Source organism: Oncorhynchus kisutch, linkage group LG13 (assembly GCF_002021735.2).
Source record: "Oncorhynchus kisutch isolate 150728-3 linkage group LG13, Okis_V2, whole genome shotgun sequence".
Lineage (NCBI taxonomy): Eukaryota > Metazoa > Chordata > Actinopteri > Salmoniformes > Salmonidae > Oncorhynchus > Oncorhynchus kisutch.
In genome coordinates this window covers 27,340,631-27,353,393 of record NC_034186.2, presented here as the reverse complement: position 1 = coordinate 27,353,393, position 12,763 = coordinate 27,340,631, and the positions used below count along the sequence as shown (strand labels likewise).

Genomic DNA, 12,763 nt, shown 5'->3' with positions numbered 1-12,763 from the left:
TATCCTACACCTGCCCTAAATGTCCTCTGCCTGGCTACCCTGCCCCTCCTCTCTCCTATCTTGTTCCCTCTACAAGCTCTCCCCTCCTGTTGTTGGCTGCTCATAGCAGCATTCCTGGGCTGTGATGTCATTGTGTGTGTGTGTGTGTGTGTGTGTGTGTGTGTGTGTAGACTCAGAGAAATGGCAGATCTGTTTCTAATCAGCACTACTCCCCTTCCCTTGTCTCCTTTCCCCTTCCCTCTTCTCTAACCCCCTCCCCTCCTTGCTCCTTCTCTCTTCTCTAACCCCCTACCCTTGTCTCCTTTCCCCTTCCCTCTTCTCTAACCCCTCCCCTTGTCTCCTTTCCCCTTCTCTCTTCTCTAACCCCCTCCCCTTGTCTCCTTTCCCCTTCTCTCTTCTCTAACCCCCTCCCATTGTCTCCTTTCCCCTTCACTAACCCCCTCCCCTTGTCTCCTTTCCCCTTCTCTAACCCCCTCCTCTTGTCTCCTTTCCCCTTATCTCTTCTCTAACCCCCTCCCCTTGTCTCCTTTCCCCTTCTCTCTTCTCTAACCCCCTCCCATTGTCTCCTTTCCCCTTCTCTAACCCACTCCCCTTGTCTTCTTTCTCCTTTCCCCTTCTCTAACCCCCTCCCCTTGTCTCCTTTCCCCTTCTCTAACCCCCTCCCCTTGTCTCCTTTCCCCTTTTCTAAACCCCTCCACTTGTCTCCTTTCCCCTTTTCTAACCCCCTCCCCTTGTCTCCTTTCCCCTTCTCTAAACCCCTCCACTTGTCTCCTTTCCCCTTTTCTAACCCCCTCCCCTTGTCTTCTTTCCCCTTCTCTCTTCTCTAACCCCCTCCCCTTGTCTCTTTTCCCCTTCTCTCTTCTCTAACCCCCTCCCATTGTCTCCTTTCCCCTTCTCTAACCCCCTCCCCTTGTCTTCTTTCCCCTTCTCTCTTCTCTAACCCCTCCCCTTGTCTCCTTTCCCCTTCTCTAACCCCCTCCCCTTGTCTCCTTTCCCCTTCTCTAACCCCCTCCCCTTGTCTCCTTTCCCCTTTTCTAAACCCCTCCCCTTGTCTCCTTTCCGCTTCTCTAACCCCCTCCCCTTGTCTCCTTTCCCCTTCTCTAAACCCCTCCACTTGTCTCCTTTCCCCTTTCCTAACCCCCTCCCCTTGTCTCCTTTCCCCTTTTCTAACCCCCTCCCCTTGTCTCCTTTCCCCTTGTCTCTTCTCTAACCCCCTCCCCTTGTCTCCTTCCCCTTCTCTAACCCCCTCCCCTTGTCTCCTTTCCCCTTCTCTAACCCCTCCCCTTGTCACCTTTCCCCTTCCCTCTTCTCTAACTCCTCCCCTTGTCTCCTTTCCCCTTCTCTAACCCCCTCCTCTTGTCTCCTTTCCCCTTCTCTAACCCCCTCCCCTTGTCTCCTTTCCTCTTCTCTACCCCCTCCCATTGTCTCCTTTCCCCTTCTCTAACCCCCTCCCCTTGTCTCCTTTCCCCTTCTCTAACTCCTCCCCTTGTCTCCTTTCCCCTTCTCTAACCCCCTCCCCTTGTCTCCTTTCCCCTTCTCTAACCCCCTCCCCTTGTCTCCTTTCCCCTTCTCTAACCCCCCCCTTGTCTCCTTTCCCCTTCTCTAACCACCTCCCCTTGTCTCCTTTCCCCTTCTCTATTCGCTAACCCCCTCCCCTTGTCTCCTTTCCCCTTCTCAATGTCTCCTTTCCCCTTCTCTAACCCCCTCCCCTTGTCTCCTTCCCCTTCTCTAACCCCTTCCCAATGTCTCCTTTCCCCTTCTCTCTTCTCTAACCCTTTCCCCTTCTCTAACCCCTCCCCTTGTCTCCTTGCCCCTTCTCTCTTCTCTAACCCCCTCCCATTGTCTCCTTTCTCCTTCTCTCTTCTCTAACCCCCCTTCCCCTTCTCTCTTCTCTAACCCCCTCCCCTTGTCTCCTTGCCCCTTCTCTCTTCTCTAACCCCCTCCCCTTGTCTCCTTTCCCCTTCTCTAACCCCCTCCCCTTGTCTCATTGCCCCTTCTCTCTTCTCTAACCCCCTCCCCTTGTCTCCTTGCCCCTTATCTCTTCTCTAACCCCCTACCCTTGTCTCCTTGCCCCTTCTCTCTTCTAACCCCCTCCCCTTGTCTCCTTTCCCCTTCTCTAACCCCCTCCCCTTGTCTCCTTGCCTCTTCTCTAACCCCCTACCCTTGTCTCCTTGCCCCTTCTCTCTTCTCTAACCCCCTCCCCTTGTCTCCTTTCCCCTTCTCTAACCCCCTCCCCTTGTCTCCTTGCCTCTTCTCTAACCCCCTCCCCTTGTCTCCTTTCCCCTTCTCTAACCCCCTCCCCTTGTCTCCTTGCCTCTTCTCTAACCCCCTCCCCTTGTCTCCTTTCCCCTTCTCTAACCCCCTCCCCTTGTCTCCTTTCCCCTTCTCTAAACCCCCTCCCTTGTCTCCTTTCCCCTTGTCTCTACTCTAACCCCCTCCCCTTGTCTTCTTTCCCCATCTCTAACCCCTCCCCTTGTCTCCTTCCCCATCTCTAACCCCCTCCCCTTGTCTCATTGCCCCTTCTCTCTTCTCTAACCCCCTCCCCTTGTCTCATTGCCCCTTCTCTCTTCTCTAACCCCCTCCCCTTGTCTCCTTTCCCCTTCTCTCTTCTCTAACCCCCTCCCTTGTCTCCTTTCCCCTTCTCTAACCCCCTCCCCTTGTCTCCTTGCCCCTTCTCTCTTCTCTAACCCCCTCCCCTTGTCTCCTTTCCCCTTCTCTAACCCCCTCCCCTTGTCTCATTGCCCCTTCTCTCTTCTCTAACCCCTCCCCTTGTCTCCTTGCCCCTTATCTCTCCTCTAACCCCCTACCCTTGTCTCCTTGCCCCTTCTCTCTTCTAACCCCCTCCCCTTGTCTCCTTTCCCCTTCTCTAACCCCCTCCCCTTGTCTCCTTGCCTCTTCTCTAACCCCCTACCCTTGTCTCCTTGCCCCTTCTCTCTTCTCTAACCCCCTCCCCTTGTCTCCTTTCCCCTTCTCTAACCCCCTCCCCTTGTCTCCTTGCCTCTTCTCTAACCCCCTCCCCTTGTCTCCTTTCCCTTCTCTAACACCCTCCCCTTGTCTCCTTTCCCCTTCTCTAACTCCCTCCCCTTGTCTCCTTGCCCCTTCTCTCTTCTCTAACCCCCTCCCCTTGTCTCCTTTCCCCTTCTCTAACCCCCTCCCCTTGTCTCCTTGCCTCTTCTCTAACCCCCTACCCTTGTCTCCTTGCCCCTTCTCTCTTCTCTAACCCCCTCCCCTTGTCTCCTTTCCCCTTCTCTAACCCCCTTGTCTCCTTGCCTCTTCTCTAACCCCCTCCCCTTGTCTCCTTTCCCTTCTCTAACACCCTCCCCTTGTCTCCTTTCCCTTCTCTAACTCCCTCCCCTTGTCTCCTTGCCCCTTCCCTCTTCTCTAACTCCTCCCCTTGTCTCCTTTCCCCTTCTCTAACTCCTCCCCTTGTCTCCTTCCCCTTCCCTCTTCTCTAACTCCTCCCCTTGTCTCCTTTCCCCTTCTCTAACCCCCTCCTCTTGTCTCCTTTCCCCTTCTCTAACCCCCTCCTCTTGTCTCCTTTCCCCTTCTCTAACCCCCTACCCTTGTCTCCTTTCCCCTTCTCTAACCCCCTCCCCTTGTCTCCTTTCCCCTTCTCTAACCCCCTCCCCTTGTCTCCTTTCCCCTTCTCTAACCCCCTCCCCTTGTCTCCTTTCCATCATCTCCCCTGTCTTTTCTCTTCTCTAACCCCCTCCCCTTGTCTCCTTGCCCCTTCTCTCTTCTCTAACCCCTCCCCTTGTCTCCTTGCCCTTCTCTCTTCTCTAACCCCCTCCCCTTGTCTCCTTTCCCCTTCTCTAACCCCTCCCCTTGTCTCCTTTCCCCTTCTCTAACCCCCTCCCCTTGTCTCCTTGCCCCTTCTCTCTTCTCTAACCCCCTCCCTTGTCTCCTTGCCCCTTCTCTCTTCTCTAACCCCCTCCCTTGTCTCCTTGCCCCTTCTCTCTTCTCTAACCCCCTCCCCTTGTCTCCTTTCCCCTTCTCTAACCCCCTCCCCTTGTCTCCTTTCCCCTTCTCTAACCCCTCCCCTTGTCTCCTTTCCCCTTCTCTAACCCCTCCCCTTGTCTCCTTGCCCCTTCTCTCTTCTCTAACCCCCTCCCCTTGTCTCCTTGCCTCTTCTCTAACCCCCTCCCCTTGTCTCCTTTCCCCTTCTCTAACCCCCTCCCCTTGTCTCCTTGCCCCTTCTCTCTTCTCTAACCCCCTCCCCTTGTCTCCTTGCCCCTTCTCTCTTCTCTAACCCCCTCCCCTTGTCTCCTTGCCCCTTCTCTCTTCTATAACCCCCTCCCCTTGTCTCCTTTCCATCATCTCCCCTGTCTTTTCTCTTCTCCCACTCATTTTTGTCCATCAATTCAATTCAAAAAAGCTTTATTAGGTTAAGGAACTTTCCATGTTGCCAATGCAATATACTGTACCTTACAGCAGCCATGACAAATTACACCACTAATAGCCACCTCTCTCCCCCACTCTTTTCCCTCCCTCTCTCCCTCTTCTCTCTCCAACCATCCATCCCTCCCTCCCTCTCACCAGGTGGATGGGGAGTGTAGTGGTTCTAGTGATAGTTTCTCTATGGACCCTCAGTTGGAGCGTCAGGTAGAGACCATACGGAACCTGGTGGACTCCTACATGAACATCGTTTACAAAGCCATCAGAGACCTCATGCCCAAGACGATCATGCACCTCATGATCAATAACGTAAGACTGTCTGTCTTTCCGGGGGTATTCCAGACCATCTTTATCACATCTCATAACACCTGGACAGAACCACATTGTTATCCTAGCAATCTGATCTATAAGACTAGTACACTCTCAGGTTGTACAACTGATGTACAACATATGACACAACGGTTGTGATACAGATATACAAACATGTTTAGACAACCATGGCTCTGTGTGGTGCCTCCATCTCTCTCTCCTCCTTTTCCCTCTCTCCTCCCCAGGTGAAGTTGTATATTGGTAGTGATCTCCTGGTGCAGCTCTACTCTCTAGCAGAGAAGTGTGTGTTGATGGATGAGTCTCCAGAACAGGAGCAGAGGAGGGAGGAGGTGCTGAGGACTCACTCTGCCCTGAAAGAGGCTCTGGCCATCATAGGAGACATCTCTACCTCCACCTCCTCTACTCCTCTACCTCCTCCTGTCGACTCCTCCTGGCTGCATGGAGCCCCTGGGACCAGCTGCAGGTAACACACACACGCACACGTGTACATATGAATGCATGCACACACACGCGCACACACCATAACTCTAACCCCATTCTCCTCCAGGTCTCCCAGTCCTACAGCTATAGCTTCTAAGCATATAGCCGCTGCTCCTAGAGCCTTGCCCTCCACCAGAGGCCCCGCCCCCATGGCCCCACCAGTCCCCTCCCGCGCCGCACCCCATGGACCAATCAGCAATCACGCTGATACCACCCAGTCTCCACCCACCGGACTCATCAGACCCCCCCCTAATGTACCCAGGTAACCATGGTGATGATGTTATTTTATTCATTAGCTATTTGTTGGAATTCTCTGCGCGTGCAGAGCCAAACATTGGGCTGCAGAGGTTATTTGAACTGGATGGGGGTCAGCTGGAAAATGTGTTTCTCATCTCTTTCCCATCAACCCCAGTATACATTCGTTCTCTCTCACAACTTCACTTCTCTTGGCATGGATTTGTTTTACTGCTTTCCATTTTTCCGCATGCAATATCTCTCTCCCCTCTCCTCCACTTCTTTCCCTGCACTCATTCCTCCCCTGCTTTTGGCCCGGCTCTTTTTCTTTCTGCCTCATTTCCTCTCCACAGTTATTTTGGGCCTCACCCATCATCCCTCTCAAGCCCCTCCCTTAACTCACTCTATAACTCTCCCTCTCTTTTTCTCTACCTCTATCCCAGGAAAATTACAAGCCCTTTTCTCCTATTTCACATCACAGGAACACTCTACCAGTACACACACACACACACACCAAAAGATTCCTTTGTCTCCACAGGGATCTTTCCTGGTCAGCACTAGCAGGAATGCTCACTGATTTCTCAACAGGACTTTCCTCCTGAGGGCACACTGTTTGCTTTAGGAGATCTATAGTGTATTATTTTGTTTTAATACTAAAATAAAAACTTTGTATGAATTGTAGAGTACTCTAATACTTTAAATGCGTACTACATGTGTATGATGTATGTACTGTCGTGTGTGTCCTGCAGTAGGCGTAGAAATGCCTGAAACAAGATCCCCCTACATACGGGTCTTGATGGAAAAAAATGTAATAAAAAAATTGTTGGGAGGTTCTCTTCTGTACTGTTCAACCAATCCAGTAAATGTGGAGGAGGAGTTAAGATGGAGTGTCGCCTTGTTAACGTCCAAAAGCGGCAGTCACGCTGAACATTTGGTTGTTGGGGCACAGGCCAGTCCAGTAATGGTCTCTCTTCTCTGTCCCTTTCCAGGAGGCACCCCCCAGCTGTCCCCACGAAACCATTGCACTGACCCCTCCCCACAACACAACAATGCCTCTTATAGGACAACTACATCATACAGTCTGTCAATCAGATGGATTATATTACTATTTTTTTTGTAATGCCTTTTTTAAACTTCTTTGCCAAATCCCAAATGCACCCATATCCCACAATCCTATCCCCTACCTCCCGGACACTTGCAAAGATCTGAAATGATTGGATAGGTGTAATCAATGTGGTGACTATTTCTACTAGTCTATTAGAGGGCAAGTTGAATCCATTGCCATATTGATCATTTCTACCCATTCTAAATTCATATCAATCTACCATTTTGCTGGAGACTCTTATCCAGAACTTGTCAATGAGCTGTCTAATCTGTAATACAGTGTGCTGGCTCTCCTTCCCCTCTTTCCTTCCTTCTCTCCCTCCCTCCCTCCCTCCCCTCTTTCTTTCCTTCTCTCCTTCCTTCCATCCTTCCTTCCTTCCCTCCCTCCGCTCTCTCCTTCCCGTCTCCTTCCCTCCCCTCTCCCTTTCCTTCCACCTCCCTCCCTGGGGAATCCTCTGTAGTCACTCCCACAATCTACCATTTTGGAGACTCTTGTCAATGAGCTGTCTAATCTGTAATACAGTGTGCTGGCTCTCTCTCTATCCCTCCCCTCTTTCTCCTCCCTTCCGTCCCTCCCCTCTTTCTCCTTCCTTCCTTCCGTCCCTCCCCTCTTTCTCCTTCCTCCCGTCTCCCTCCCCTCTTTCTCCTTCCTCCCGTCCCTCCCCTCTTTCTCCTTCCGTCCCTCCCCTCTTTCTCCTTCCTTCCGTCCCTCCCCTCTTTCTCCTTCCTTCCGTCCCTCCCCTCTTTTTCCTTCCGTCCCTCCCCTCTTTCCTTCCGTCCCTCCCCTCTTTTTCCTTCCTTCCTTCCTTCCTTCCCCTCCCCTCTTTCTCCTTCCTTCCGTCCCTCCCCTCTTTCTCCTTCCTTCCGTCCCTCCCCTCTTTCTCCTTCCTTCTGTCCCTCCCCTCTTTCTCCTTCCTTCTGTCCCTCCCCTCTTTCTCCTTCACTCCCTTCCCCTCCTCTTTCTCCTTCACTCCCTTCCCCTCCTCTTTCTCCTTCACTCCCTTCCCCTCCTCTCTCTCCTTCACTCCCTTCCCCTCCTCTCTCTCCTTCACTCCCTTCCCCTCCTCTCTCTCCTTCACTCCCTTCCCCTCCTCTCTCTCCTTCACTCCCTTCCCCTCCTCTCTCTCCTTCACTCCCTTCCCCTCCTCTCTCTCCTTCACTCCCTTCCCCTCCTCTCTCCTTCACTCCCTTCCCCTCCTCTCTCTCCTTCACTCCCTTCCCCTCCTCTTTCTCCTTCACTCCCTTCCCCTCCTCTTTCTCCTTCACTCCCTTCCCCTCCTCTCTCTCCTTCACTCCCTTCCCCTCCTCTCTCTCCTTCACTCCCTTCCCCTCCTCTCTCTCCTTCACTCCCTTCCCCTCCTCTCTCTCCTTCACTCCCTTCCCCTCCTCTCTCTCCTTCACTCCCTTCCCCTCCTCTCTCTCCTTCACTCCCTTCCCCTCCTCTCTCTCCTTCACTCCCTTCCCCTCCTCTCTCTCCTTCACTCCCTTCCCCTCCCCTCTCTCCTTCACTCCCTTCCCCTCCCCTTTTGTACATATGGTCTACAAATGCTGGAATGTGTGTTACCATGTGTGAGCTTTGTGTAAATACACAAAAACAATACACCACTGTTTCTATGGTTTTAAATAAACAGGGTTTTAATTTCCTACAATGTTGTGGACATTTTACTTGAAGATTTGTATTATTTGATAGATCCATAAATATTAACAGATTGGATAATTCCAATCAGCGCGTCAAAGAGAGGGACAGACTCCCAGCCACGCTTCTATTAGTATAATAAGCCATACAGAAATTATATGTCACCCTTTAATTAGGCAAATAGTGTTTTCTACACGTTATTACATTGCCTTATGTCTAGGTTGAAGATAATTTTATAGTATTAGTATTTTTTTCGACCTAGTTTTATGTGCCTGGTGGTCGTGTTGAATTCGATGTCGTCGGTGCGCGAATGTAGCATCATTAACTTCTATTGTTACGACATTCGTGTGAAAACCAGACAAAACCATTCTGGCCTTGTCTCAGTGGTCTCGTGGGGGGTTGAGAGACACTATCCACGGCTGAACTCAGTCGAGGATCAAACAACTCACCATGGAGCCACAGGAACGACCACAGCCCGGGACAAAACCGAGAACCAACCGCGTCAGGCCCGGGAAAGGCGATGTGAAGGTAGGCCTACGGCTGACATCAAGTGGATTTAGTACGGTACTCCATACACGTAGTTTAGTGTACCCGACTAATACACTAACAGTACATATTTTTGGTTGTGGCACCAGACAAGCACACCTGATTCTACTTGTCAACTAATCAGCAAGCCATTGACTAGTTGAATCAGGTGTTTTTGTCCAGGGCGCAACATGTGCTGTTGGGGGTATTCAAGGACCGGAGTTGGGAAACTGCTCTTGTCTACAGGCAGTATCAGGTCTCTCCTTTCTAGTATCAGGTCTCTCCTTTCCAATCTAGTCTAACCACAGTCAACAGTAACACTATCCACTGAATAAATTCATCACACATACTCACGTTTTTATGAGTTCATGAAACCTTTGAAAGTTTGCCCTATTCTGAAGAATTAATTGTCACTAACCTATATGATGTATAATAAAAACAACTTTTATTATAACAAAGCTGCATTTAAAAAAAACTGACAGTACTACAAAAATGTTAATCATTACAGGTTGAATATTTCCTACTTAATTCAACATGTTTGCAATCGATCATGCTTCAGAGCCCTTGGTTACTAGACACACATGTTTAGACATTTTTGTACAATGAATAAATGAACAACAATGTCCTTTCCTAGTGCTGGAATCTGAGCAAAGAACATTATTAGTTCTAGATGAGAAACCCTCCTTGTTCTGCTAAAATAGGAGCAACATTTCTCTCTGAAGTGTTTTCAGGATGCCAATCATGCTACCAGTCTGGTATTTGAGGATGACAACATTGGCTAACCCTCCTCAGTGGATTAGGGGGTGTGTGTGGCTTGCCCCACCAGTCCTCTCCCCCTGGTCTTTCCCCATCAGTGTAGAAAGTGTGTCAGGTCCTCTCGTATCTCGGCCTCATCCCAGTGTCCCTGTATGTTATCCTTGTCACTCTGCAGTTTGATCAACTGGGCCCAGCAGAGCATGCTGAAGGTATGAAGGGAGGAGGGAGAGGAGTCCAGGCCCCACGAGGTGGGGAAGGGAGAGGCCAGGCAGATTGAGGCGAACAGGGCAGCATTGAGAGAGGGGGAGTGGGCTGGGTGTAGGGGAAGGCCACCAGCATCAAGGCTGTCATGGCGTAACCGTGTCTGTATTGACAGACTCTTAATGACCTGAGGACAGGAGAGAACCCGAAGGTGAAGATGGAGGCACTCTTCACGTCAGACCAACGTGTACACTGGTGGCAGTCTGAATTCTCCCGTGGAGCCAGTGCTTGGTAGAGTCAGTAGCCAAGCAGGGCACAGAGCAGGCCGCTCCACAGCAGGGTGGAGAGCAAAAAGATAGGGTTTAGACTTGAGACATGTCCTAATGTGGTAGAGGAGTCTAAAAGTAAATCACAACAGATTTCCTATTCTAGTGCACAACTTTTGACTACAACCCTAGATATGTGACTTACACTATATTGTTCTGGTCACGTTAGTGCGCTATGTGGAGAATAGGTTGTCATTAGAGCTGTAAGGTGTGTACAGTACCTGCTCCATGTACAACCAGCAAGTGAGGAACAGAGCCACAAAGGAGATGTTGTGCCACCAGTCCTGCCTCCCGCACCACAGCCCAGCAGCGATATAGGTGGAAACCCTCGTTCCCTCTGAGCTCCTCCATGAAGCGGCGGTCCACGTAGTTATCAGGGAAAGACTGGAGATCTTCCTCCAGGACACTGCCTGGGGCCACCCCCGACCCACTGTCTGCCCCATACTGGACAAACACATAACCTTGTGTTATGTGTCTGTCGTTCTGCCCCTGAACAAGGCAGTTAACCTCGGCCGTCATTGAAAATAAGAATTTATTCTTCACTGACTTGCCTAGTTAAATAAAAAGGTACAAAAAAATTCTAATAATAAATAACCATAGGCAAAAGATGAATCCCATAGATCACAACTAGTATATTCCCTATACTGCCCCACCCAGCACCACATCCTTCTCACACACATCATACAGAGACATGGGTAGTCAAATTGGTACTATAGTTTCAGAGCACAACAAGCACTGCCAGGTTTGTCTTGAAAGCTGATTATGGTTGTTAGCTCTATTATTCCTCAGTAATCATTCGACAACAGAACCATCCTGAAAAGATCCCAGAGACCATGTTACATTTCTGTTATAACTACACATTATTTCAGTAAAAAGGGATTTCCAGATTCGACCTGCGAAGGACTGGTGCCTCGAACAAAACTGGGAACTTAGATATTTCTGACTTCAGTGCATTCAAGACAACAGGGAAATCTTTCTAGAGCAGTGTTTCCCAAACTCAGTCCTGGGCCCCGGGCCCCCTGGGTGCATGTTTTTGTCCTAGCACTACACATTCAAATAATCAAAGCTTGATGAGTTATTTGAATCAGTGCTAGGGCAAAAAACAAAATGTGCTCTGGGGGAGGGGGGCAGGACTGAGTTTGGGAAAACCTGATCTACAGAAACCCCCCCCCCCAGCAGAAACTTCTCCAGTAGAAATCCATCCCACTTGTAGGCGATAATAACATCCATATTGTTAACCTTATCAATCACCATTATTCACCACACCCTTTTGGGGCTTGTCTAATGTCTTACCTCGGGGGCTGTGTTTCAAGCGGGGCTCCTCGGAACCTTTTTTCAACCTTGATTTTATTTACATACTGTACGGTCTTTGACCATGAGCTGGATTGTCACTCGTTGAGCTGTAACAAGAACGCTGTCGCTCCTAAAATCTCATCCTTCCACTACCCGGAAGTGAGGTCCTGAAAATGTTAAATATTAAACAAGCTTGAAGGGGTTTTATATTTTGTAGATTCAGTCCAGTTAAAACTCCTGAAAAATCATTAACTGGTTTCATAACTATTGAGGTCTGTGTACAGGTGTCTATGGTGAACATGTGTGGTCCCTCCTCCACCATTCTGGGGAAGATCTACCAGCAGACTGCCCTGTCTATCAACAGGTAATAACACACACGTCCTAGAGATGCCTGTACCTGTCCATAGTCAATACCCAGTCCAGAGGAGTAAACCCTGGCCCTACGCTCCCCACCTGATGGGCCTGGCTCCTGTACTAATAACCCAGACCTCTCCTCTGCAGCACCCGGACAAGCAGAGGGACAGAACCAACCACACCGACCACGGTAAGCATAGGATGAGGGGATTAGGGCTAGTTAAATTCATTGTTTGGATTACAGAGTTAGGGACTACAGACAGGCTTTAATGTTAAGTCCTATGAACAGGGGTTAAATTAGGAATTGGAAAGCCTTTTGGGTGGGGGGTGGGGGGGGTACAGTTAGGATTATGGTTGAGGTTATCCTAAAACTAGCTTCATGTCCACATTCCAGTTCAACCCAAACCCTAAATACATCTCCAATCCTAGCCTAATGTTCAATCCAAACCCTAAATACATCTCTAATCCTAGCCTAATGTTCAATCCAAACCCTAAATACATCTCTAATCCTAGCCTAATGTTCAATCCAAACCCTAAATACATCTCTAATCCTAGCCTAATGTTCAATCCAAACCCTAAATACATCTCTAATCCTAGCCTAATGTTCAATCCAAACCCTAAATACATCTCTAATCCTAGCCTAATGTTAAATCCAAACCCTAAATACATCTCTAATCCTAGCCTAATGTTCAATCCAAACCCTAAATACATCTCTAATCCTAGCCTAATGTTCAATCCAAACCCTAAATACATCTCTAATCCTAGCCTAATGTTCAATCCAAACCCTAAATACATCTCTAATCCTAGCCTAATGTTCAATCCAAACCCTAAATACATCTCTAATCCTAGCCTAATGTTAAATCCAAACCCTAAATACATCTCTAATCCTAGCCTAATGTTAAATCCAAACCCTAAATACATCTCTAATCCTAGCCTAATGTTCAATCCAAACCCTAAATACATCTCTAATCCTAGCCTAATGTTCAATCCAAACCCTAAATACATCTCTAATCCTAGCCTAATGTTCAATCCAAACCCTAAATACATCTCTAATCCTAGCCTAATGTTCAATCCAAACCCTAAATACATCTCTAATCCTAGCCTAATGTTCAATCCAAACCCTAAATAC

General features: G+C 49.4%; 1 protein-coding gene and 1 pseudogene across 3 annotated transcripts in view; one reads left to right on the top strand and one right to left on the bottom strand.

Annotated features, from left to right (window-relative positions):
* LOC109902685 (dynamin-2) overlaps positions 1-7,173 on the top strand; it is a 28,824-nt gene extending 21,651 nt beyond the window's left edge. For all 3 annotated transcript variants that reach the window (XM_020499265.2, XM_020499266.2, XM_020499264.2), the window contains 4 exons: positions 4,540-4,704; positions 4,950-5,188; positions 5,273-5,467; positions 6,429-7,173. In XM_020499265.2, the coding sequence (XP_020354854.1) occupies positions 4,540-4,704; positions 4,950-5,188; positions 5,273-5,467; positions 6,429-6,468 (639 nt within the window). In that variant the 3' untranslated portion in view covers positions 6,469-7,173. The remainder of the gene's footprint in view (positions 1-4,539; positions 4,705-4,949; positions 5,189-5,272; positions 5,468-6,428) is intronic.
* Positions 7,174-9,185: 2,012 nt separating this feature from the next.
* LOC109902997 (uncharacterized) lies at positions 9,186-10,680 on the bottom strand (annotated as a pseudogene).
* Positions 10,681-12,763: the final 2,083 nt, after the last annotated feature.